The sequence below is a fragment of the Musa acuminata genome, chromosome BXJ1-9 (assembly GCF_036884655.1).
Source record: "Musa acuminata AAA Group cultivar baxijiao chromosome BXJ1-9, Cavendish_Baxijiao_AAA, whole genome shotgun sequence".
In the NCBI taxonomy this organism is placed as follows: Eukaryota; Viridiplantae; Streptophyta; class Magnoliopsida; order Zingiberales; family Musaceae; genus Musa; species Musa acuminata.
Window position 1 is genome coordinate 3,272,236 of NC_088335.1, and position 26,914 is coordinate 3,299,149.

Here is a 26,914-nt window from a genome sequence, read left to right on the forward strand (position 1 = left end):
TGCAACGTCAGCCCTAATAATTTAAGGATGGTCATTCCTTTTGACCACCACCACCTTCTCCTCCTCCCTCAGACAACGCATCACGTTCCCCACACTGGTGTACAAACGCCAAACCCTACCTTCATCCCTCTCACATGAGCTAACCTAGCTAGAAACCCATGTGTTGGTGGAACCTCGGAGAGAAGAAACCTTAACTGCACCAGGGTTAGGGTTTCTATCCACTGCAACTCTGCATGATGAGATGTTGATTTAGTAGACGCCGAAGTGTGTGATTAGGTTGGACCATACACTACTCTGCAGGAATCTAATCAACAGTGGTAAGATAGCAGCAGATTGGTTCATGGTTAATCAAGGGAATTTGCAGACTATTAGTCCACTAATCACCAGTACTCCCACCTGATCTAGGTGTTATTAGATTAATGATCATGGTGACCTAATGCCTATAACATTAGAGCAAAGCTACAAACTGGTCATGTTCCAAATGACATCCATGGTTAATCACTGTTTTCCAACGGGATCACGGCACACATATGGTATTGCATGCAAGCTCATGAAGAACACTTTGGTCCAATCCATATCTTCCACAGACTGCCCACGGCCTATATATAACTCACCACACGTATGCACATGTAAACCTCTCCCCTTCCCTCACGGTAATCCTTCCATTGACTTCGTCTTGCTTCCCCATCACTCCAATTACCCACCTGCCACTTCAACCATGGGTGATCACGGGCGAGACCGAAACAGCAGCTCCACCCTGGACAGATCCACTGCCGACCGCACCGAGACCGAGCCGGTGCGCACCCGGTGGATGCCGAAGCCGGAGCAGATCCTTATCCTGGAGTCCATCTTCAATAGCGGTATGGTTAACCCTCCCAAGGAGGAGACGGTGAGGATCCGCAAGCTTCTCCAGAAGTTCGGCGCCGTCGGGGATGCCAATGTCTTCTACTGGTTCCAGAACAGGAGATCGAGGTCCCGCCGCCGCCAGCGGCAGCTTCAGGCGAGCCTCATGGCCGATCCTAGAGCTGTCCCGGGAGTTACGCAGCAGGCCGGGGGTGGAGTCCTCCCCCACGAACCGCCGACGTCGTCGAGCTCATCCAGCACGTCGTCTAATAACTCCTCCTTCCCTTGCTCGTCCTCGGCTTCTTCTTCGCCCTCCTCTTATAACTTCGTGATGGACGATGGCTCCGATGATCTCTTCTCGATGATCTCTTCTCAGACTCCTTTTATGTGCTCTTCTCATGTCCCGCGGTCACACCGTCAACCTGGTTAGTGCATGGCTAAGTTAATCTTCATGAAAGCATCCCTCCCATAGTGGAAATTAGATATGTTTGCTTGGTTGCACGAAACCCTCAATTCATTTCCTTCATTTCGGGCTTTTTGCTCTATGACTTTCTACCTAATTGGATCTGTGAACTCTTCCCATAGTCTGATTGATTGATTGACTGTGATTAGAGCTGTTCCCTTTCTTCTGTTCATTTCCCCACTAGATGTCTCGATCTGAACATTGAACTTTCAAGATCCATCCAAGAAATTTGAATGTTAGGCAGTCCCCCACTTTGGATTCTTGTTCCCCATCTTGCTGTCATAAAGGTTTCAGTTAGATCCCTGGCACCATAAATCTGTCTGGGATATCAATGCACTAACCCTAAACCAAGTAACTTTACATGTTGGTTTCCTTGTTTGAGGAATAGTGACACTTTGATGTGGACTGAATCCTAAAATTGAGATATAGAACACATACCTGATTTCAGTCTTAATTTTTTTCATGAGAAAAGGCTAGTGATTGAGATTGATCTATATTTTTCTTGCCAACATTTGAGCTTGTTTTGATCATTGAATGCATGGATTCAGGGACCATAACTGTGTTCATTGATGGTGTTCCTTCTGAGGTTCCAAGGGGACCTATAGACATGAGAGCTATGTTTGGCCAAAATGTGATGCTTGTGCATTCCTCTGGGGAACTCCTTCCTGTCAACGAGCATGGAGTTGTTGTGCAAAGCTTGCAGATGGGCGAGAGTTACTTCTTGGTGAGCAATTCTACTGCTTGATCACTTCAACTTCTTGTCAACACTGCATTGAGGCTAAAAATTCAGCTCACACTCGGCAATAAAGAATCTATCGATACCACAAAAAACATAGAATTTAGCTAAACGCATGTCATACTGACTCTTTGACAGGTTATAAGGCCTACTTAAGATCGGTTCGCGGGCGAAAAAGGATGCCTTCATCAATTGAGAATACAAGAGAAGGATTGCTTGTTACCAGCAGACCAAGCTATCATTATCACTCTATCAAACCCCTATAGGAGAGAAGATGCAACCTTGCACTTGCTTAGATCATAGTTTCCAAGAGACTAAAGTAATATAATTCAATGATCATTAGCATCATAATGCAGTGTGTCTGTTGTTTAGTGCTCTTCCTTTTTTTCATTTTGGCAGAGCAAAAAACCAGTGCTACATGAAACATATAATTAATGATATGCCTTTATGCTAATTCACATCGCTTAACAATAGCTCTTAAACGTTCAAAGATGACATGCAATACTACATTCGGCGCGTGTGTTTAGAGTCTTGTTGATTTGCTTGATGTTGTACTACTCTTCGAATATCATGTTCTTCATTCACTTGGTTATGTACAGATTGTTTGTTTTCTTTGTATCTATTCCTCTAAAGGGATATCCTGTGAAGTCTTCTCTCATTCAAACCAAGAAATGAGAGAAGATTTAGATTTCCAGAACTCCCTCAGTGACCCATTAAGCTCGATGAAAAAGCTTAAGTTCGAAAGTTTAGAAGAAGGTTTACATCTAACAAATGCAATTGGAGTTGTAATTTTCTTCTCCCAACACCTGTGATTTAATATGCTGCAGTTTTCACCACTGCAGAGAAGGAAAGCTTACATTCTTCCTTTTCATCATCTGTCATCTGCTGCTTTAGGTTTGGCATCTGTTCTAAATCTGCCATGATGCCTGATGAGGACTGAAATATCCTGTTGCCTTGTGAAGTACAACCATTTCATAAGAGGAATGCCATTCCTTTTGTAGTCTGGTCTCTTTAAACAAGATAATGCCTTCCATAGAGTACATCAGAAGTAACTCAGGCTTCCTTCACTTATAGGTCTCAAGAGCTTCTTTTATATATGAAATATGTTTCTTTATGAATAAAAAGTTCTGAAATTTGATGGCAATAAGATATTGTTCTCATATTATCCACATCAAAACTAACAAAGAACTTCCTCTTCTCAGCTATACTTATGACTCTGCTAAGCCAAACTTCACATAGCTTTACATGACTGATGGAGGAAAGAAGAGAAAAGACCCACCAAATTTCCACTTTGTAAAACACTTCTGGCCATCTGAGCTTCTTAGTATTTCATCACAATATATATGCATCATTTCAGGAACCATAGCAGGATAAAACACCATAGCTTGGTGTTCTTAGTACAACAAATCTGAATTTTCCTGAGTCAAGTCACCTGGAGAAAGTTTCCTGTAAGCATCTATCTACCTTCTCTCTCTTCTTTTTTCCTTGTCATCCTGCATTATAAAGCATGGTGTTGTCCACTTAGTAGAATGTCATATATCTGCACTCTATGCAAATTTCTTTCACAAGCTAAACCTTCAACACAGCTAATAAGTGAACCACAAGATTCTGCAGCTAATTGGTGGGGTCTTCACAACAAATAAATGGGTTATGACACTATGCCTACAATATCTCACATTGTAGCAAGTATGTTTGTCACTCATCCTCCAGTCCACATCCATCTTTCACTGCTATATGTCCTAAATAGATTCCCAAGAAACTCATCAGAAGAGATGGACCCATTATATCTTATTTCTAGGAAAGAGATTATCCCTTTTTATTTTTCTTCTTTCTGAGTTATTGTTTTCTCTTCTTGGATTTAACATTTTTTTTCAAAAGAAAATTAAATTCTATTTCTCGTAAAAACGATTACGACGAAGTCAAGCCATTACTCCTAATCCTCTTTCTAGAAAAATTAGCAAGCCAATTAGTCGTAGCATTGAAGTTATTAAAAACATTTAAGATAGTTATGTGTATGTCTAATTATAGACAAAATGAAATATAATGGAATAGACCTTTTGTTCAATGTATGTAACAACATAGCATTTGAATTACACACACTGCTTGTGTTCTTTTCACTTAGAAAGAGGAACTCCACATTAAGAATAAATTCCAAGAAAAAAAATCAACTTTTATTACTTTAGAAAACCAATATATCATCTGAGCATAAACGATTCATGGGAATTGTTTTATTTGCCTTCATCACTACTTGCAGTGCCCTGGAACTACTTTTATTGTCTGCTTTTGTTAAGACTCCAGAAAGCTCTCTCTCTCTCTCTCTCTCTCTCTCTCTCTCTCTCTCTATGTAGGCCTCTGTCTCTGAAACAACAATGATGGGAAGTGGTAAGTTGTGGGACTATTCATATTGAACATTAGAAAACCTGCAGGTTTTGTAGGGATTGTTTGTGAGATTTATTTGCTACGTATTCGGCAACTTCTATTATGAATCCTTTCACTTCATATGTGGTTATGTGAAGTTGCAGAACCAACACTGATTCAATCAGTATTACCACTTGCGAGGTAGGAAGGAATTCAATCAAAGTAGTTGTGCGGTCCTTCGTTGCTCTGCAATGGCACTTCTCTTGTTATGTTGAAATGATTGCACACAGACAACAAACTAGATAGCTTGAAACAACGAACAGCTCCTTAAAAGACATAATCTTTAAAGAATGCTAACAAAATAAAGTATTTCTTCATGTAATATATTATGAATGGTTTAAGTAAAATCACAGTGAAAACCATACTTTTCTTTCAGTGGGAATAAGAGTTCAATAGCTGTTTACTGACTCGTTGAGAAACAAGAGGAAAGCATTCCACTGCCATAACTAATGCAACTTTGGTAGTCTGATCAGAAACAAGTTTCATCCATTATTTGTAATACTGAAAGCATGCACATTTCTGACCTTCTAATACACCAATTGAGCAACAAGTTGAGTAGGAGTTACTGCACTTTAAGAACTAAATACGCATGACAAGCACAAACATTTAGTAGAACTAATCACGGACATATAGCATGTGCGATGCACAGATTTCATTCAGCCGCCAACGCTTGCAAAATCCAGAGTATGATAAACACCTTAAATAGCTCCCAAAAAACATTACAACAATGTTGACCAAAAGTATGAAGAGCAGTTCATTCATCGACGTGCACCAGAGCTCAATGACATTGCTTATATTCATAGAAATTTCAAATGTATCCTCCAAAACAACTAAAAACCATAGAAAAAACACTAGTTTCCTCTCCATTACTAGGAAAGATGTGATTTAGAGAACCGGAGCTTTCAGTTCCAAAGCTATGCTTGTTACTCGATGTTTATTAACTGAAACTTCCTATTGTGCTTCACCAAAGCTGTCATGGTGCAGGAGATTTAAATTGTCTGCAGGGTACAAATTTATAGACAAATAACTTTTCACTTGTATTCACAACATAAATTCTTAAATAATCTTATAGACATCAGCAAGCCCGGCATTTCCGACTGCTAGATTCATGCGAAGCATGGGCAAATTTTAGAGTCGACTATCTTTCAGTTCTTGTATTTATGCGTTCTAGGTCAGAAGACCAAAGCAGCTCCCAAATCCTTACCATGTAATGAATTCTTTCACACATTGCATCCCTTGAACTTCTGACCAAACCCTTCATGTGCTTTCCTGAAAGGAATGGGATCGGGATACTGCAGCAGGATTTGCATGCAAGACCTGTGCAGCATCTGACTCATCAACCTTGCTTTCAGCCTTGGACTGGAAAATACCACCTATGTCAGGCTTGATGCCAAGAGTAGCCCATATCGAACTTTTTGCAGCCTCCTCAGGATCATCTATCCTAAGAGTCTTAGGAACCCATAAAGACTTCTCCATCTTCTCCTCACTCTGTAAACTAGCATCTCTCGAGTGCTTACCCAAAGTTGGAGAGCCATTTCCTGAACAATTACTATTGCTTGTCGAAGATGATGGGGATATGCAACCACTAGATCCAACACACGGTAAATTCCATGCCCCATTGGGCCAAGTGGTGAAGCCCCAGAATGGAGCTGGCATGAAAGGGAAAGGGTGTGTTGCTGCACAAACAGGAGGAGCTGCCATTATTGCTCTAGGACTCCATGGAACTGGACTTGAATTTGCATTCCCTGGTCTGCATATATATTCAGATGAACATTTACCGGCTTCCATAACAGCAACATTGTTCCAAGCTGGTCTCCATGGGTAAGCCCAGGGAGCCCCAGGGTAACACTGCAAATGAGGCAGGGGTGCAAGTCCATTACAGTAAACTTGCATGCCACTTTGTTCCACGTGGACTGCAGTTTTAGCAGATCCATTTTCCACAAAATTGGAGGCTGTTGCAGAAGATGCACAGGATGGTTCCTCCCTTTTCTCTCCATGTATCATCGAGCCAGAATCAGAATCTTTGCCTTGCTCTTGGATATTGAGCACAGAGACCATGGACTCGCAAAGAGGAACTTCTTGTCCAAATTTAAGGACAGTCCCGTTTCCTATTGGAGGTTGTGAAGGGGTGGAAGGCACACATGGGAGAGCTCGATGATGAGTCAAGTTAAGAGCATCTAGTTGAGCAGATTGCAATCCATCTGAAGGAATCACTAAGTTGCGACATTGTGAAGCTGAATGCTTACTCTTGCGCCTACCAGCACCCACAGGGACATTCCTCATTGTTCCTCCAGCAGTCCAATATCTCTGACAATTCTTGCAGAAGTGTCTAGGTTGGTTGACGTTGTAATTGTTGTAATAGCAGAATTTGGTGTCCATGCTATTGCAGCGAGGACATGGTAGAATTTTATCTGGTTTCTTGAGGACCTTCTCCGGCACAGAGCAATCAGCCTCAGTTTTGGTGTCTTCAGCTTTATGTTTTGTTGATTCTTTTTCATCTGCAATAGAGGTTTTATTGTCATCTTCATTGGTACCAGTCAACCTAGATGAACTAATTGGTGCAACTTCATTCTCTTCATCAGGTGCTGTAGCCGAATCATCGTTGACTTCCATATTTGTCATTTCTTTAGTTGTATCCTAAAATACAATAACAAAACAAGATGCTTGATAAACTATCATGTAGAATACGTTTAATGGCATAATGAAAAGAAACAATCCTAGTCAACAAAAGATGACCCCAAATTAAGCACAGAAATGATTTCAAATGTTTCAGAACCATGTTTGTACTAACAAGTTCAAGTGATACACAGAAATAGGCATAGTTCTCCATGAAATAAGAGATAAATCATTTAAAATGTTATGAACATGTCCATAGGAGGTCTACAAATGCACTTGTTACCTGAAGCACATTAATTAAGACTGGTGGTGCAAGAGGTAGAGGAAGACCTAAGAAAACTTTATTAAAGACCATAACCAAAGGAGGCTTGATGTAGCCCCTATAGAGTCCGGACCTTATAAACAATCTATTAAAATCTTCAATTATTGATGTAGTTAAACTCTCTTTCTTCGAAGTTTTAGACTTTTTCCTATATATGGTTAGTTTCCTTTTTATATAGACAAGAATGAATTTAAGAATTAAATGCCTTTCTATCTCCGCACTTCATTCTGGTCATTCTCCTTTGTAGGAACTCCTACATAGAGTAGGATGCCAATCTTGTGTCATATAAGCTAACCTAAATGTTATACAGGCTAAAACAGCACTCCTGTGAACACAGATATCCACTCAACTATTACGTTGCTACTTGATAGCTAACTTTCAACGGGTAAGTAAAATACTAATACTTACTGTAAAAACTCCAAAACATAACTAGTATTGCCCCAAAACTACATAGCCAAAGATCAACCCCTTGAATTTTCTCTGGCACCAAATTACAAGACACCACATACATTAAGGTTAGCTAGGGCACTTTTGGCAAAGGCTAACCCAACTCTTCCTACAACACATCTTTCAAGTGGAAAAATGCATTCACTCCTCACAGACTTGAGTTCTTATTGGATCTTCAACTTTTTGGAAACAAAGTCTAGGGGTAGACATAGTAGAAGTCCTTAAAAATATGATGATTCTTGCAGTAATGATCAGAAAAATTTAACCTAAAACTGGACATTGATCTTAGACCCAATCACCCATTTTTGACTTCTCGAGTAGTAAGCATGGACATATTGGTTATTTCAGTCTTATTCGGCTCCATGTGTGTTACTTAATAAACAAATTTCCCATCTTCTCAGAAGGAGATAGGCAACATGTCAATGCATACATGAAAGTCAAAAGTTCACCCACGTCTCATCAATTGTAGCTATTGTAACCATGGAGACAAAATTTCCAACTTGTCCATTCATGACAAATAAAAACCAACGCAGCAAAGTTTCCAACGAGGGTGTTTGATGGAGAAGGCCACCCAAAATGTCTAACAAAACTTATTTCAAATGGTGGATAACTTCTACAAGTGACGTGAAATCAATTGCAAGTAGAAAAAATATGAGAAAAGAACAGATGGCAAAGCAACTGTTGGTGCCTATGCAGTACTTCACAGAATACCATTAATCCAGCTTCCCAAAAAAAAAGCATGTTCTACAACTTGGTCATGTTTAGGCCATGTGACCCCTTATTTTATTAAACAGGGGCAATGCCTCACAATTAACTTCAAAATATTCAATGGAGTTCCGAATTTCCCAAGGAAGCTTTGTAACTGTTTCATTGCTTTTCCCTTTTTCAATTTAAAAAACTGATAGTTGATAACACACACTGCCTCATCAGTCACACTGACACTAAACTGATAATGATGATTGGCTCATGATGTTTGGCATAGGGCTCACAGCTGCACATTATGGGCACAGGGCATACCAGCAAAAAAAGCAATAATCAACATCATAAATGATATTGAGAATGTACTTCCAGTGAGGAATGTTAAATATCACAGTCGATCTGTACCTAACATGTCAAATTTGGTTGATCTGTAGCTAACATGCAGAATTTGACAAAAATTTGAGATTAATGAAACTAAAACATTGCCACCACCTAATTTCACTTGTTTGCAACTGTAAATAAGAGTCAAGTAGATCTCCTATCAAACCTAGAAAAGATGGCTTCTCATCAAATAGGAATTATTCGTGCTATAAAGTCCACACATCTTCAAGTAACAGAGATTTTTGTCACAGTCCCATTCTCCTTTTCTTTTACTTTTTTCCATACCCTTTTCCCATCAATTATCTGGATGGAAATATGCCTTATTCTTGTAGAAGTTAATCAGCCGACCACAAGCTTAAATTTTAGGTGTGGCAGACATAACATCATAAGCTGGATATAATCCAACGAAACAGAACAGTAAAGCATACAAAGCCACACGATATCCCCAAGAAAGGGGCATATCACAAGAATAACAACAAACACTATTTTTTTTCTCTCTTGCTGAAATTTTAGGAAAAACCAAGAAATCAACGCTCACAAAAAACTAAACAACGTTAAATATGCAAATCACTCATAATAAATGAGTTCAATATTTGTTAAAAGAGAAAAATAAATCGGATACCAACTAGCATACGCAATCAATGAGTAGTAGATGTCCAGATGCACATATTAGAATGCTGAACTGCATTAAGTTGCCGCATCATGTAACTGTGACCTAGGCTTTTAGCAACATAAATTAAAGATAGCCCAAAGAAAGCGAAATGATGGGGAAATTGCTGTCCATATATGAATTTCTATATTTTCTTAAGGAAATTTCCAAAGAACTTAGTAGAACGAGATGCAAAATCGTCAATCTTACCATGCTTCATTAAAAGGCTTATCGAAGAAACACGGAAGAAGAAGCATCGACAACGACTCGAACCGAGAACAAGACGAAGAAGAAATAACCACCAGAAATTCGCCTATTCTAATAGAAAACATCAGAAGGTCCAACCTACAACAAAACCGCCAACTTTATCGGAAAAGAACGAGGCGAAAGAGAATAAAAAATAATCAATCATTCTCCAAACCAAAATCAGGTATTTGTGAAGCCCTAAGGAAACAAGGAGGTCCGATCGAGAAAACAAAGAGAGTCGGTGGCTTATCCCCTCACTTTCTGCCCCACCGCCGTAGAAGCGGCGGACTCCGCGTCGGCCTCCTTATCCTCGACATCCACCGCGTCCGCCTCCGCCGGAGGCAGAGCGGCAGCCGCCACCGGGATGGTGGCGCCGAAGAGCTTGATGGCGGGGTCCTTGACCTCGGACATGTCCTCTGCGCCGTCCGATCGCTCGTCCCGAGAACTCCCAAAGGGCAATCAAATCGCATGTCCTCCCCCTCGCTCTCTGTGAGAAAAAGGCGAGTAAGATTATTCTTATTCTTTTATTAAGGGGGAGACCGGGAATCGCCGGTCACCCAGGGGCGACCGGATGCCAGCTGGGCGTCCGAGTCGGCGAGGGGAGGCATTCTGAGCCATGAATTCTCGTGGCTGGGGATCGCGTTGGGCCGACGTCGTCCGTGGCCGAAAAGGTCACGAAAAGGAGAGAGACAGAGGCACGACAAAGGCCACAACAGTACGCGCGCCCTTTCCGGTGTCTTTATCCCTTTTCTCACCTTTACCAAATAAAAGATCGATGAAACCACAGGGGAGCCACTGACGCATCGCTGCTTCTGCCGAGCGACCAAACAGAAAAGAAGAGCGTCCCGTCAGTGCTCATAGTGGTGCCCACCTGATTCCTTAACTAACAGCCAATGAGACAGCCTCCTGTGCTGTGCTCGCTTGACAGGAACACAGGAGCTAAACTCGTTTGACTAAGTGTGCACGCCTACATCAGCGGCCGAGCCCAGCTGTTGCATCCAAGTCAAGAAATTGAAATAAAAATCTTTAATAAAATAAACATTTAATTCTCATACCGTGCTTTATGTAATATGATTGAGATTTAACCGAATAATGAAAAATTATATAGAGTATTATTTTTCATGAATTACCCATTAAAAGTTTGGGCCAAAATTGCATTCCATAGTTCTCGGATTCATGACCGGAAGCAACAGGTCACCCGGGCATCCGTCGCCACGTCATCGCTTCTTCGTCCTCTCCGGACAAGCAAGTCCCCGTTACTTCACGGACACGTGTCGGTGGATCAAGAAGAAGAGGAGGATAAGGTCTTCTCATTAAACGAACCAACTGAGATCTTTCCCATTATAAATCCCGGGGAGGCGCGACTCCATCCACAATTCAGATCATGGACCGAACACCTTGTGTGCATGACTGACGCTGGTCGATCTCATCCACAAGCCAAAAAGATCTGAAAGCTATCGATGGAGCATCACAGAGCGAGGTGGCGTTTCAACTTTACTCCTGTAAAAAAAGACAACTTTGATGAGGACCTTCTCTGGCCTTTTTCTATGTCTGTTTTGGTGGTTCTGAAATGAAGTCATCTCCTTTTCTTTCATCCGATCCTTCACATTTTTTTTTAATTTCTGAGATTTACATGTATTTTTTTGTCTGTTTTTGGATTTTTGTGCACACTTTCCTTAATGACGTGGGAGCAACAAAATAATATTTCTTCTCGAGCTTTTCCAGACCTAATGATTAATGTACAATTTCCTGTGGTTGACACTGTTGTTCATGCATTAATCTGTGGAAAAAAGACATTTTTCCTCCCATCAAAGGCTGGCTGGCAGGCAGATAGTTGAATCGCCAAGAAATCTTTGTTCAACAAGCTATCATCCATGGAAGACTTTTGGGTCATCAGACCTGTAATATAGATTCCTTTTCTGGTTCTCATTCTACATAAATTGTTATTTTCAACTTAATTGCTCACTTTCTTCAGCAACTGGATTGCCCTTGCAATCATGCATGATATGGTTTATGTTCAGGTGAAGTCGAACCAGCAATTTTTTCCCATTAAATCTGGGCAACTGAGATAGAATCTATCTCATGAGCCACTTGATGCCTTGTATTGTAGAAGGGGATTCACAGCCTTCCCCATTGACATGGCAAGAAAAGATCTGGCTTCATGGGCACTCCCCGCCACTCTTTCTCCTGTTCTTTTGTTCTTCTCCTCTTATCCTCAATGCTTCTTAGATAAATTCTCCACCAGAGGTTGAAGATCTTGAAGGCACATGGTCTCTTGCAGGGTGCAACTGGATTGCTCTGTGGAGGAGGGCCCAAGGATGTCACTTTATGAAGTCCTGCTTACCACACAATCTCATCTGTTTGGAAACACCATCTGAACCTGCCTGGTACCATCAAAGAAGAGCACTGATCCCATAAATGACAAATGTCAAATGGCATGTTACATACTGAAATTGGTGGATGACAACAAATTGAATTTTGTGCTTGGTTATGCAACAAGAACATTATATTTTGTTAAGAACTGCTTGAACTTTGTACAAGTTTGCTGATGTTACTTTCTGCCATATCTTTTGCAGGAAGCCAACAAGGTGACTGACTGGTGTCTGGTAGTAAATTTACTATACCTCGAAGGATAAAACGGATAACGGTGTTGGAAGTAAAACTAGAAAGAATCTGAAAATGAATGGTGAGAAGAGGGGCAAGGGTTGGATTGGGAATGATGTAGCGTTTCCTTCAAATTTGAGCTCTGATGGGGCCCTGGCAGTTGCCTTCTTCTGGCTTTAACATGGATGTGTAAAGCTAAGGCCTTAAATCCTTTAGAGTTGGCATGTGGGGAGCCACATGTTTCAGCTGTTCTCTAGCTTTTACTACTGGAATTTCTCCCTGTCCATTTGAGCTTCTGCGTGAATTGGTGTTAGCTTTTAAGAGGAGGTTTAAAGGGAATGGGTGACAAGGCAGACACAGTGAAATCTTATCTTTCACCATCTTGACAAGGCTAGTGATAACAAGAACTTGGTATACCATTTTCTGGGGAGAAATAGGAAATGGGAAATGAGATTACTATTTACAATCCCTATTTTACTATTTATAACCTCATTTTAAATTTTTTTAATATGTATAAACTACTCATTTGTAAATGTACGTAAATACTCTCTTCTTCCTCCTCTTCATCATCTTCTTCTTCTCCTTCTCTTCTTCTTCCTCCTCTTTTTCTTCCTCCTTTGAGGATGGTGTCGAGGGGATGGTGAGCTGAGTTGGACGATGTCGAGCGGCATCAATAGTGAGCAGTGACGACAACAGAGAGCAGCATTGGCGGCAACCTCGACTAATAAGGGGTTATGGGGAAGAAAAAGGGGTAAAATTAGTAATATTGGGGTTGTAAATAATCAAATAATATTTTTATTATTTTTTAAGGAATTTTCAATAACAAGAGGTTGTCAATAATAAAAAATAAGCTATGAATAGCAAGCTTCAATAGGAAATGATTGAAAGAAGAGAGTGAAATCTCTTTCCTTATATTTATTTGACTATTTAAGCTCAGGTGGATGAGAACAGTCTAAATTTCATGGGCATTTTACTAGAAAAAATCTCCACTATTGGTTTTTTATCGGATGACACCCCTCATATTCATTTTTAATTGGGGATTTTTTTTTCTATTTAGATGAAAATAACCTTGTTCTTTTACTAAAATGACTTGATCACATATGTTATTAAAAAAGATCGATAATTAATCATCATAAAAATTTCAAAAAATAAATTAGGTGATACTAATCATTTCAGAATTAATAGGATAAATTCTAAAATGATTAGTATTATTTTTTGTTTTAAAATTTTTTATGATAATTAATTATTAAAATTAGAGTTTTTTTGAATAACATATATGATCAAGTCATTTAAGTAAAAGTATGAGAGAAATTTCATCCAAGTGGAAAAAAAAAGCACACCTAGGTAAAACCGAATATGGGGTGTCATCAATAAAAAGTCAATATTAGGTGTTTTTTTGGGTAAAATGCCCAAATTTCTTTCAAAAAGTTCATCAAAATTTTTTCTTTCAATATTTTTGTCCCAATAATTCTGCATTAACCTCTAAGGGTACATATTTTTGCATAGTAATGTGTGTGTATATATATATATCAATTTTCCTAAAAAACCTCATTTTTCATTTTTTTCTTAGATAGTGCCCTATATTTTTTGTAATCTTGTAAATATCCTTGCCCTTCCCCACCTGTTGCCTCCATTGCCTACTCCCATTGCTAGGCTCCACTGCCTCCGTTCTTAACACCGCCCGCCCTTCCCCACGAGCAGAGGCATTGAGTGGGGAAGGGCGGGTGGCATCGCACAGAGACAGCGAGATCTCATGGTGGGACTAGGGGACAAAGACAATGAACGGGGAAAGGCGGGCAATGCCCCATCACCTTGTGGTGAGGCGAAGGCGATGGAGGCAACGGGCGAGGAAGGACAAAGAAAATTATGAGATTATAGAAAATAGGGGCACTATATGAGAAAAATGAAAATAAAGGCATCTTGTAGAAAAAAACGAAAAAGGGATTATATATATATATACAAATATATATATATATACACGAATATATATATATATATATATATATATATATATATATATATATATATACATATATATACATATATATATATACACACACATTAATAGCCGTACATTACAAACTTTTAACAGAAATATACCTCCATTTAGTTTTGGAAATCACAATATTAAAAGTGTTGGTCAACAAATTACATTATCATTTTAACCAGTTGCACAAGTACTCATACATTTATGTTTTGACTTCTTAATATCAATCCTTAGTTTGTAGCATATTTTTGCAAAGAAATCCAATTTTACAGGACATTATTAATAACATATTGTGGGCATTTGGCTTATTTGTGGCCTTCAATTAAGTCCCACTGAAATAGATTGTTGTTTGGTGCCTTCAGATGACTTTTTATTTTCTGTAGGGAATCTCAAACTGGGTGGGATACTGAAGAAGTTATAAATTCCCAGGAACGTTACTGTAACTTGTCATATTCGGAGCAGAAAAAGAGGAACAAAATATTCGTTGATAATTTTCAAAAGAGAAATTTTTAATATGCAGAATTTACATGATAGTTTATAATGTTTACATTTTTATTATTTTTTTCTACTAAACTTTTCCTTTACAGAGGCTAGAAGGGATGAACCCATTGGATGAGACTTAGTGGACTGGATGGTATCAATGTACTCAGCCTAATAAAAATCCCTGATACATAACCAGTCCATGATCTGCTGGTTCTGTATCAGCAGCAATTTGGTCCTTGAACCACAACTTTCGTTTAGAATTATATGGAAGCTGTAGTTGTTTCTTTTTCATCCGAGTCTTAAAATGGTTATTCTTTTATGCATATCTTCCTTGATTGGAGTTATATGCTTTATCCTATTCAAAGAAAACAATTCTTTCATGGATTATGTGTCATATTTCTTACCAATGTGGAATTCCTTTTTCTCGATGGTTGTAGGTTTGTGATTGCATCTACATAAATGTTACTCTTGTTGGTAAACAAGAAACCCTCTTTTGATAGATCTTTGGTGTGAATTGTGGAAAGATGAAGGAAGAAGGGTCTCGAGAAGTTCTAAGATTGTTGGGAACATCAAGGTAAATAGTTGCTCAAATGATTGATCACTTTTAATGTGGTTGATGATGTTGATTTGAGTTCATGTTTTCTTACCCCAAAAGATTTTGTGCTTACTTCCATGGCCTAATTCTCCCAGGTTGTTTTGAGATTGTAATATAAAAAAATAACTTCCTTCTGTTGTACAATTAATTATAGATTTGCTTTTAGTTTAAAGTAAACAAATATTAGGTTTCAGCTGCAATTGATTTTTTCATGTGTTATAAAACATAAATTTTGGTTCCTGTATTTCTCTATTTTTGTACGTGTCATTTGTGTTCAGCCTAGTCCCAGAAAAAGTACTTGAAGGGGTTCCAAAAAATTAAAGGTATAAATACAATCTTATCTGACATATCTTTTTCATGAATCCATACTGTAAAGTTTGTAGGAAGCATTTTCTGTTTCTTTTCTTTTTTTCATTTTTTCTCCTGAAAGCAATCTCTTGACAAAATTGACATGAAGATTATTATTTGATCATGCTCTTTGTGCTTTTTCTGTTTAAGCTGAGATTTCTAATTTGTGACCTAGCAGATGATGTTAATGCAAATACTAGTTGATATTAGGGTGGGCAACTGTTTGTCGAAGGATCCTTTATGACTATTCAACAGATACTGCACCACTCAAAGCAATTTCAGATTATGGGTATGTGATCTGGTGTTTTTTTTCTTGTTCCATACTAATTGATTTCAATGGAGAAAGTAAGTTTCTATGTCTCAAATATTATCCTGATAAGAACTCATTGTGGTGGAAGACCCTTGGAATTGCCTTCAGTAGTTTCCAATCAAATATAGGCTGATGGATCCGATAAAGTGTGCCATAAAGTTTTACATACCTTCAATAATAATATGTTGGATAGCAACATGAAGCTAAAAAGCTCATTGCTATTATTCTAGGAATTTGGTGAGTGCTTTTTGTAGAGTCCTCTCTGCATTATATTCTAAATTCAAATCTCTTCCTCGCCCTTTTTGAAGCTGAATTGATCTTGCGAATATGAATCACTATTAAACTGTGATGTCTAACCTATCAGTCACGCTATCTTGATGATGCTACTTGTTACATTGCCATAATGCGAATTATGAACCCTTGACAACATGATGTTCTATTACATTCTCTTTGATACTTGTTCACCGTAATGCATCCTCAGTTTGTTCACTAGACTTTATCCTCTGGATCAACTTATTTTGTTGATTTTTACCATCCTTTCTATCTTTCTCTTCCACGAGCATTCTGTCAGTTCCAACTAAAGCCATTCAGTTCAAATTGTTTACAACCTGATGCACCTTCATCATCTTCATGGATTTTTAGTTCTAGTTCTGTTGTAAGACATGACAGTCCAAAACCATCTGATTGCTTTTTAGTCTCCTGTCTGACTACTGATCTATTGCTGCTTGGGTGTTCAAGTAACCTATCTTCATTGTTTTCTTTTCTTTGTACCTCAGGAACAGAACTAAAGATCTTCTGCTCATTCAGATCACCACACCATGCATGTTGAGTCTGTTCAAGCTTGTCCTCTCCAAATTGTTTCATGCATGAGGGCAAATCTTTATGACAGGCTCTTATCCCTATAGTGGTGTCATGTGTATCTTGCTCCTTTTGTGATCGATCAGAAGTCAAGCAACTGTCTACTGAATAATCAGCAAAGTGGGCTGGAGTTAGTTGTGACATATGCAGGACAGGAATTTCTTCCACACCTAGAAATGAGTTGCCAAAGCATTCACCTGAGACTTTAGTGACCAGCTCCGAGAGTTGGACTTTGGCAACTTCCAGCCCTACAGAACCTAAGCTCTGCTTCTCAAGTCTCTCTTGGGCCTTCTCCAGCACCAACTGCAAATACCTTCCCTGTGCCTCTATTCGTACTTGTAAGTGTCTTTGCACCTTCACAGTAAATTCAGTAACATTTTATTAGTACAATCTAAAAAAATTGAGGAAATTGACCTAACAAAAGAAGGTTTGAATTGCTTGTATGATGGATTCATTGTTCATTTTTTACAGCACCAAATGGATCATAGTAGTGCAAAATCTTCCAGCTTTAACTCTTTAACTGCTGTCAATCTTTCTGAGTGAACTTGAAATGAAATTTGGAACTCAGTAACACATTTTGAGTTATTCTGTTCCTAGTAGTTCGTAATCTCTTCAAATTCTGTATTGATGCAAAGTTTCACTTATACACATCCAAATATTTCACAAAAAACTCTAAAACTAGACCTTCATGCTTTATCAATAAAAAAGATGCTTTTGTGAATAGTTAAGACTTATGATGTTTGAGACTGATCTTTTCAGTTGTTGAAACATTTTAGGTGTTTAAATTTTCTTATACTTTACTTCTAGGGTCCTTGTTCCAAAACATAAAATAAGCAAGATACCACATGTTTAATCCAAAAGGCACATGAGAAAGCAAAGTAAGGTTGTGTGATATTATTGACTTTACAACTTACCTCAAGTTGTTCATGTAACTGTTTCTGTACTTCAATTTGCTTTGTAAATGCTTCATTTATCTGCATGGTTCTGAAACTAATGTACCATCAGCCAAAGATTGTTATAACTTTGGAAATCTAGAGTGCATATTGCTGTTATCATACTTGTTTGTGGGGGCTGCAATGTTCCTTGACGATCCATTATCCTCTGGTGTCCTTTCTGCTGCTAGTGAACACCCAAAAACTGCATGAAGACAAACAGTGTTTATATACATTGTCCAGTTTGAGACCTCAAATATAAACTCTAGGTGCTGCCCCTTACTATTTTTAGTACTTCTGATATTTGTTTGAGCCTGGAGGTTTTTACCAAGCCTGTATTTCTAACAGACCAACAAAGGCAAGTTAGTTTTCAAATGCAATGATAACAAGCAGAGAGAAAGAGAGAAGGTGCCTGGTTTTTTATTTGAGGGGAGGGGGGAGGGGGTGGGGAGGGTGTAAGTATAGAGAATCAAGAAGTTAATTAGGACCTGAAGATGACTTTTTAGATGGTACAAGGTTAATCCTGGAATTCCCATGAGTCTCATGATTGTTTTCGGGGTCGCCTCTGCAAGATTATGGTCTTATATTAGTCTTTAAGATTGATCACTTTGTCCTCAAGTGTAATGTATTCTTAAAACCCTGTCTATGTAAGTGAAGACACACAGTCACAGTTATGCACAAAACAAATATAAATAACTTTGTATGCTCACTGTCTGCTCCACCGAGTTGGTTCACCGCCTCTATAAATCTTGCATGGAGCTCAGGGTTCCATTTAAGTCTAGGCTTGGCCTCAGTTGAAAGAACTAGTCCCGACTCTCCTGTAGTACTTCCTCTCTGCAGAAACAATTGCCTCTCTGAAGGAGCTGCTATCCTGGAAGAAAGGAGGTTGTTGTGGCTCTGATGAGGTTGATGTTGATACATCTGCTTCAGTAATATATATAATCATCTTAGAGGAAACCATAAAAAACAAGACAAACAAACTTCCTTTCAGTTTTTTTTTCCTCTTACCTTTTTGCCCTCACCTTGCTTCTTGTCAATTTGAGAAATTCAAGTCTGACGTCTGACAAACTAGTTTGCTTCTATGCTGTTGATGTAATATTTCTGGGAAGCAAGGGCATCTAGAGTTATATCCTATATGTATGCTCCTCTTGTTTAGGATGGAACTTGAGTTGCTTCAACTCCTCATGCTGATGAGGGATGACTCCAAAGCTCCTCTTATAAGGCTAATGAAAGGGAATTTGAAGACGTTTGAACAAAATACTAAACTATAGATCTAATCTTTGTGGTTTGAAAAGTGATTGTCTATCCTGCTCTAGGTATCTGAGGAATTTTATCTTGTAACTTTTGTTGTCAATTCTTGCATGCAATATTCTGCATCACTAACTTCCGTGAGACAACTTTAGCTTGTCAAATGTCCAAGGGAATAAATACTTAAACATGCATCCTTTTGATACAAAACTCTAAGTAAAAGCAGGAACCTTATACTTAGCATAATTTTTTACCCAAACTTTTGACTCCTATGTATTGAGAACTTGCAAATTTCCTATGTACCTAAACCAGTTGTGGTAGCTTAATCACGGGGGCCTTTACACATGAAAGGAACATCTTCCTGGAGCCTGAAAGGACATCTCAGGTGCCTAGCTATTATATTTTTGGACCTTATGGAAGTTGAGATTTATATAATATATCCTAGTTGGAACAGATTCGTAGTTCATAGACTTGATTGAGGAATTTGATTAGTGATGGAAGGTTAACTTTTTTATTAATTATGGTATGAGAAGGTTGTAAATTCTGTTTGACTGGATGCATCCATAAGCAGCACTAGATATGCCCTTTCTATAAAGAACAGAAAACTATACTATACATGATGCTCTTATCTACCTTTTGAAAGCAAGATTGGAATATGGAATAAGGATGCAATTCCATTTTATCTCTTCCACCTAGTTTGGCACTTATTCAGTTATCCAGGAAGAAAAGTAGAGAGGAATCTGGAAGCTATTTACTGGTAGGCAGTCATCACACTGAAGTACTTGTCGATATAAGATCTAAGGGAAGGACATTATATAGAGGAAATGTGATGATCACATTTCAGACATCAAACCTCATGAACCCCTGGACCACTAAATCTCCCTCTATCAGCATGTAGTGTGTCAGCCAGACATCCATGCATATCTGTTCGTGTTAATTTGAATGTTATGTGCTTTGGATTAGTTGCAAGTATTAGTGCAGCAGATATGGACATAAATACTCATTTATTTTGTGCCAATAGGTTCAAGACCTCAGAGCTAAGCCTTCCAGTAATGGCTAAACAGATTAGCCAGTCTGCTTTTCTAGCAATATACATATTCCCCTCTGTTGCATTGATGTATCCCTTGAATTCCCGAGTCGGAGTCCTTTTATGGGAGTAAACCATAAGCTTGGTTCAGCAAATTTTATCTAGTGAAATGCATGGTGGTTAATATCTAACAAGAAACATCAATTTGTTAAATTCTCACACCTTTTAGTGATCTGATCAGCTCACGGCTTGAGATGGAGATAGACCTTTTTTACACCGCAGTAAAGACACTGATTCATTTTACTAGATTAAGGCTATATATATTTCATCTATTTCTGAAACCTTGAATATTAAATGGACTATTAGTATTTTTGTGGCTTTAATTCATAGAGCTTTTACTTTCTGTGTCTAAAGATTCTAACCCATGTTCTATTAGGAAAATTTGACCATGTTACCATGTATTGGGAGAAAAAATTTATTTGTTTTTTCTTTTAATTTGTAGTGGTAGAGATCTCCTGCTAATTATAGATCGACTTTATAGACCAATAATAAGATAGGAATCTTAAATAGTGATATTCTGCTCCATTAGTTCAAGTAAGATTCACGTCTAAAATATTTTACTCATCGAGTGGATAACATTACCTTGGAATGAGAATATAATTCAGCATGAGATTGCTGCTTTGCGACCATGAGAGAATATTTTGTTTGCACTGCCTTTCGTTCATTTGTGTGGTCCATCAAAATGATTATATGTTCTATCAATCTCCACAGCACATTGTGGCATATTTCCAACCACCTTCCTAATTGGATGAATCACAAGAATCAAGCAATTGCAAAGGAGTTCTATCTTTCTATCAATAGAAAAAGTAAGAATATATTCGTCATTTCTCCTGTTCATATGTTGATATTGATGGGAAATATATTCCCTGGACAATCTCACATTGGTACCTCATCTGTCAAGCAACATTTCATTGGATTTTTATAATCATTGTCTAAAAAATTAATCAAACCAAGTTAATTCAACAACTTGCCCATGTTATCAAACTCAGCCAAAACACAAGACAACCATTATCAGGCTGATATGTCGATATCTTGTTTATGCAAGATTTTGCATGCAAAATACACTGGTATAGTTTGATAACTTCCAACTGGCCCTGAAAGAGTGTGTTGTTGATGTAAACTAGGTAAGGAGTTTGAATTGAGGTAGATACAAAGCAGATAGGTTTCAGAGACTGGAGATATAGCAAGCATTGACAAACTTGTGGATGTTAATATGTCTGGAAGTCTATTATGATTCATCAGCTCTTTTACAGCGAGATTATACGTTTCTTCTTTCAAGTTCAACAAGTACAAGGATGATTGAAACTTATGACAATTCCTGCACTTCTTAACGATACCATAGAATGATTACATCCCCAATAAACCAACTTACAGCATTCATAAAGATTCTTGCTATTAGCCTTTGGTTATTAGTTTACCTGATCTTGAGAGTTAATGCATGTTATTATTGTAACTTGTTAAATCTTCAGATATTTTTTTAGCAGTGTTGATTAGGGAAAATGACAACCCATGCCTTGATAACATCCAGCACATTGATTGGCCCCTTGAACAGCTAAAGATGTGCCTTTCAGTTTGATTGTTATTTGGACCTTTGGTGTCAGTTATTTTTCCTGTGTCTTCCATCTCAATTTGGAAACTGTACAATAGCAGAGAAAGTTTTAAGCTGCTTATGTGAAGAATGTAAAGCACTATTTGAGTAGTTAAGAACTTTGATATCTTTAGTTTATTTTAGGCCTCCAATCAAGCTATGATACATAGCAAGGAGCACCAAGAACATTGTACTTAATATGTTCCTTGGAGCATCCATATGTTGTTTCCACCAGTAAAAGTTGGGTTCATTTATTCCTCTACTGTGCACACTGTGCATCTCTTTGGTCATGCATTAGCACTTGCTTCATTGGAATAAGCTTTGCCTCCACTAGTTTTGCCTTCCCCTGTGCTCAATATGATTAACATATTCCTGGAATAAGCTTTTATTTGCAGGGGAGCTGTCAAAGAAGCATCTGGCCATCCAAACAAGTTCTTTAATGTTTTGGGTTCTCAATGGTGTGTGCCATTTCAGACCGTTCACAGAGAGGAATGGTGAGATCCCGAGTAGACTTCAGGTCACAGAATGCTGTTCCAGATTTAAATAAAAGATCATGAATGAATGATTCTTTGGCAGTCAGTCATGCAGCTAAGTGGTCATCACAAACGTAAGACACTTTTTCTCTCTGATATATTTTTACACATGCAATCACTCAGTTTTATATTGTATTTTGTAATTTCATGAGCATTCTCTTTTTCTTATGATTGAACGCACAGTTTCTAATATATTTTTGTCTATTGTGTTCTTGGAATCAAGTCTTCATCTTTGGAATGCATGGGCTTATATATTGTTCATAATAATTGGACACAAACAATGGATCATTGTTGTTTGAGCATTCTCTTCCTGTGAATTAACATTGAGTTTTCTAAATATTATTGAGATCAATTTTGCACCAATAATAAATCACCAGCTCTCCTTTTTTTTTCTTTTTAATTTGTGGATTTGATGATCTTCAAAAATTAAAATAAAAGTAATTAAAGATATTTTTTTTTTCGATTTTTTTTAAAAAATTCGAATATAAATTAAAGAAAAAGATAAAAATGATTTTTATATCGGTCAGTACTTTTTGCACCTCTTGCAGACCACCCGGTTTGCGTACCTTACATGAGCCGTCAGCGGGTCCACTTTTCCCCGAATGACAAGACGAGCAGGTAGTCGAGTGGTAACCAAACGGGCTGTTGTTATTACATGAGCCGTCTTCCGCCTCGCAACCCGCGGGTTCGATCGGTGGGATGGGATCTTTTTCGCGAATGCCGGAGAAGGAAGGCGTCGGGGAGGCGGCGGAAGACGAAGATCGTGTACGACTTGGGCCCTGCGTCGAGGTCGATTAGGGTGAACGTTGCCCAGGATCAACTTTTATTCCGCCGTTCCCGCTCCATTCACCGGGAAAGACCCTAGACAATCTCCGCAGAGCCCTGGAGAATACCGGCTTTCTCTGCGCCGCCATTCTCGACGCAAAGGTCTCTCCTCTCCCCTTCGCATCTTAATCCACTGTCGCATCATTGGGTTTCTCTTTTTCCCCTCTTGACTTGGTTTTCTTGGGATTCTGCTTTGTCGTAGTTCATGTCTTTTATCTTCTTTTTGTCTTGCGATGATCTTCTCGGTTCACAAATTTTGAGTGTCTGAGATGGGATTTTTTATGTTAAGATCGCTCATCTGAGCGTGGTATTGGGTTTCCGTTTGGGTTCTTGGACTTGTAATTTTTTATTTGATTTGGTGCTGAGTTTGCCATGTCATTATTAGCCTGAATTAACGATCCAAAACGCTTAAGCTTCGGATAACGACCGTCAAGAACCATCATAATTCAGAATCAAATGTTCCATACCATGTTGTGGTGCTATCTGGTCCTCCACATGTAGTTCTTACTTACTCGCCCCTCGCTAGGCCCAAGATCTGATCTGCTTTGATGTCATTCATCGTATGACCGGCCATTGACCAGAATGCTTAAATCTAAATTTGTGATAGTGCATTCATCAAATTCTTTTAGATGTGGAATTACACTTAGGATTGATACATATTTGCTATTTTAGAGAGAAGTTAGATTATTGTTTGGACTTTTGGGTGATGATGAATGTGTATGGAAAAATTGATCATGCTTTTCTTGAAATGGAGCTATATTGTGAAGTTAGTGAGGTTGGTTTAGTTGTAGTGCAACTGCTTGTCGTATACATTGTTTTTGGCTGAAGTTAATATTTGTGTAACAAAGTTGATGCAGTTGGTTTTGACACATATCGCTTAGTTCTAAGGGTGGTTTTGACACATTCTGGAGGCAGTGTGAGAACATTCTGGATGTGTCAAAACCACCCTTAGAACTAAGCGATCTGAATGTGTCAAAACCACCCTTAGAACTATGCAGTGTGAGAACATATCGCTTATTAGTATAAGACAACTTGAATGTGTATACTAATTATACATATATCGGTTGTCACTGTAACCTGTCTATGGGTGGGCATGGACTTGAGCAAACAGATTGATTCATGAATGAAGTAGATTGATGTTAATAGTCTCTTTGTATGTGTTAAATTTCTAGTCTATCTTTGTGCTTGTTTAAATGATTTATACTCACAACTTGAGAATTTTCTAGTTAGATGGATCTTGAAAGCAGAGGAATTCTTCTCACTAGACCATGTCATGGTTCTCATGACATATAACTTAAATAAGAAAAATATACATTTAACAAGTCTAAGGCATTACAACTTATAGTTGATCCATTTGTTGGGTCTGGCTAATCTATGGCTAGCATGTTGGAAGTGTAACTCTTAGAATGTCATAGGTTGGGATACTTGAGTAGTAAAAGATACACAAAGAAATTGTCAGTTGCAGGAGATATGAACCTGAGAAATCTTAGTAGGATGGAGCGTGTCAATCTGATTTAGAAAGGAAACATGAAGTTTGTAGAGCATATCATAACTTTTATACTAATAAGTTTACAAGTTTGTTTGACTGAATTTCTTGATCGAATGGCCCGTTGTTTGTAAATGCCAATTGGAATTATTGTATTAACATATTCTATGTTACTCACAGGGTCCAGGTTCCAAATGGATTTTCCAAAGGTGGCAAATGTATCCATTTGAAGAAGTGTCAACAAATCACCGTCGCTATTGGTTACCGCATTAAGGGTGACGATACCATGATAGCCATGAGCTACAGAAAGTTGGCTGAGGATTTGGAGCCAGACTGTCACATTATATGCTATTGAGGCTATTGCACTTGTGGTTCTTTCTGTGAGTAGTTAGGGCTGGTCAGTTGCTCCGTTAGAATTCTGCAATTCTTGGAGAGAGAGAAAACATAAATCTTCCAGGTGTTGTGATCCTTTTGCACCAATAGAGAAGGAAAAGGAGAATATCCTAGAAAAGGGACATCCCAAACAAAATTGGCATGATTGCCTTCTCCCTTATAACCAGAGGTTCCAACTTTCTGAAGTTTGGAAAGGTACCTAGACGATATACCAATTCAATCATGCTGATGCCTAAAGTTTGTCAGTGTGTGTGGATTCATTTATATTTGTGTACAAGATCTAAACTGCTTACATTCACTCTAATTACTTGCAGGCTCGGAATCAAGAAGGGGTAGCCAATTTTGATGCTACTCTTGTGAATTTTTATGGTTGCACGGAGAGATTTGAGAATAGAAATTCCTTTTGAAAAGATATAATATGCTTGAAATTTGATGTCCCCCTTCAAGTAGAAGCAACTGTTGTAGCTAATGCTGTTCTTGATTGCAGTGACTGAGACGTGCTCAGTGGTGAAACAGCTGGAGGTGCTTACCTGAAACTAGCAATTCAGATTGCTCGGAAGAAGTCTCTTTTATGGATCATGGATCTGTTTTAAAGGAATCATGGCAGAACACCTGTACATATGAGTCCTGTTGAGAGCCTTGCATCATAGTTTGTCTGAAATGCTAATCCTACTAAGGCATCTCTCGTCTTGGTCCTGACCAGTAGAGGAAGTTTTCTAAACTAGCAAAATACAGGCCAGCAATGCCAATACTATCTGTAGTGGTTCCTTGGTTGATAGATTTTTTTTCCGACTGGTACCAGTATTGATCTCTGCAATTTCCAAGGCCTCAGACACTGAATTTGTTATACAGCATGCAAAGGCCAAATCCAGATAAAAAATTGTGACACTGCATTGAATTGGAGTTGCATCTATGAATCAGATTTTGACAATCAAATGATTCATTGATGATAGCTGAAAAATCTCCTGTGCACAATTTTGTTCAGTAGTATTTAAGTTTTCTATCAGTACACAATTTTGTTAACTAGTATTTGTCCCTATTTTGAATTTCTGGGTTTTGTTTCTCAGTATGTTTTCTTAAGGTTAATCTTTTAGAGACATGTGCTTATGCTTAGCATTCACCTACCTGGAGGGAATTCTTCGAGTATTTTGTTCTGGGAGAGCTTCTATTTTGGTCGTGTCATATATTTTGCATCATAGCGTGAGCATATGAGGTCGGTACGATGCAGCCAAATGATGTTTAAGTTTGCTTTCTCTTATTGCATGTGTGTTCTTTATCAGATCTCAGCTGGTTATTTGTATTGAATGTGAGGAATGTCCAAATTTTTTTGGTATGTATCTACACCAGCCAGCATCTTTCTTCTCCTTTTCACACATAATTTTTGTCCTTCAAATTTGAGTAACCAGGCTCGATTACCGGCATGTAGATGTTCCTCTTCTAGCTCTTCAAGCTGATCTTAGCTAGCTCACATTACATTTTACTACTGCTGTTTAATGAAGATTCTGAGTTGTGCCTTTTTTTGCAACTTAGGCTTTCGATCTGAGATGATGTTTACAGCTGATTCCTGCTTCATTCTGGTAAACTTTAACTCTGACTAAATTAATTGGAGCTTGTTAAAGGCAGCAGAGTTTTAGCGTGGTGATGTGATCCATTGAATCTGTCTGGAAGCAATTGTGATGCTTCTTCATTAAGTTTGATAACATGCAGGGGAGGGAACATTCAGATTACTGTTGAATTAATGAGTTTATGAAACCTGCTTTAATGTTCGTACTGAGTAACATGTAATATATTGTAATCCTATCATTGTATCCTTCAGT

At 38.3% G+C, this 26,914-nt stretch overlaps 3 protein-coding genes and 1 long non-coding RNA gene across 19 annotated transcripts; 2 read left to right on the forward strand and 2 right to left on the reverse strand.

Moving 5' to 3' along the window:
- The first annotated feature begins 527 nt into the window (after window positions 1–527).
- On the forward strand, window positions 528–2,496 carry LOC135592514 (WUSCHEL-related homeobox 11-like). Its single transcript, XM_065082003.1, has 3 exons — window positions 528–1,268; window positions 1,855–2,030; window positions 2,181–2,496. The coding sequence occupies exons 1-3, from the start codon at window positions 551–553 to the stop codon at window positions 2,196–2,198; spliced, it is 912 nt and encodes a 303-aa protein (XP_064938075.1). The 5' UTR covers window positions 528–550; the 3' UTR covers window positions 2,199–2,496.
- A 2,731-nt stretch (window positions 2,497–5,227) lies between these two features.
- On the reverse strand, window positions 5,228–10,323 carry LOC103996984 (cyclic dof factor 3). The gene is made up of 2 exons (XM_009418067.3): window positions 10,079–10,323; window positions 5,228–7,097 (listed from the first exon to the last, which is right to left on the reverse strand). The coding sequence occupies exons 1-2, from the start codon at window positions 10,229–10,231 to the stop codon at window positions 5,718–5,720; spliced, it is 1,533 nt and encodes a 510-aa protein (XP_009416342.2). The 5' UTR covers window positions 10,232–10,323; the 3' UTR covers window positions 5,228–5,717.
- An 844-nt stretch (window positions 10,324–11,167) lies between these two features.
- Window positions 11,168–26,340, forward strand: LOC103996987 (uncharacterized). 13 transcript variants are annotated; one of them, XR_010479112.1, is made up of 9 exons: window positions 11,168–11,300; window positions 12,102–15,468; window positions 16,016–16,126; window positions 16,924–17,343; window positions 20,984–21,078; window positions 22,243–22,467; window positions 22,942–23,320; window positions 24,885–25,292; window positions 25,412–26,340. It is a non-coding gene; the product is annotated as an uncharacterized LOC103996987 (long non-coding RNA). The 13 variants fall into 13 exon arrangements; XR_010479113.1 differs by having other exon boundaries at window positions 22,256–22,467; XR_010479110.1 differs by lacking the exon at window positions 20,984–21,078 and having other exon boundaries at window positions 12,102–12,506; window positions 15,332–15,468.
- LOC135592515 (myb-related protein 2-like) lies at window positions 16,295–19,131 on the reverse strand. 4 transcript variants are annotated; one of them, XM_065082006.1, is made up of 8 exons: window positions 18,946–19,131; window positions 18,648–18,858; window positions 18,426–18,502; window positions 18,221–18,278; window positions 18,064–18,142; window positions 17,920–17,989; window positions 17,203–17,359; window positions 16,295–17,106 (listed from the first exon to the last, which is right to left on the reverse strand). In XM_065082006.1, the coding sequence occupies exons 2-8, from the start codon at window positions 18,856–18,858 to the stop codon at window positions 16,715–16,717; spliced, it is 1,044 nt and encodes a 347-aa protein (XP_064938078.1). In that variant the 5' UTR covers window positions 18,946–19,131; the 3' UTR covers window positions 16,295–16,714. The 4 variants fall into 4 exon arrangements, with proteins under 4 accessions (XP_064938078.1, XP_064938077.1, XP_064938076.1 ...); XM_065082005.1 differs by having other exon boundaries at window positions 16,295–17,109; XM_065082004.1 differs by having other exon boundaries at window positions 16,295–17,359.
- Window positions 26,341–26,914: the final 574 nt, after the last annotated feature.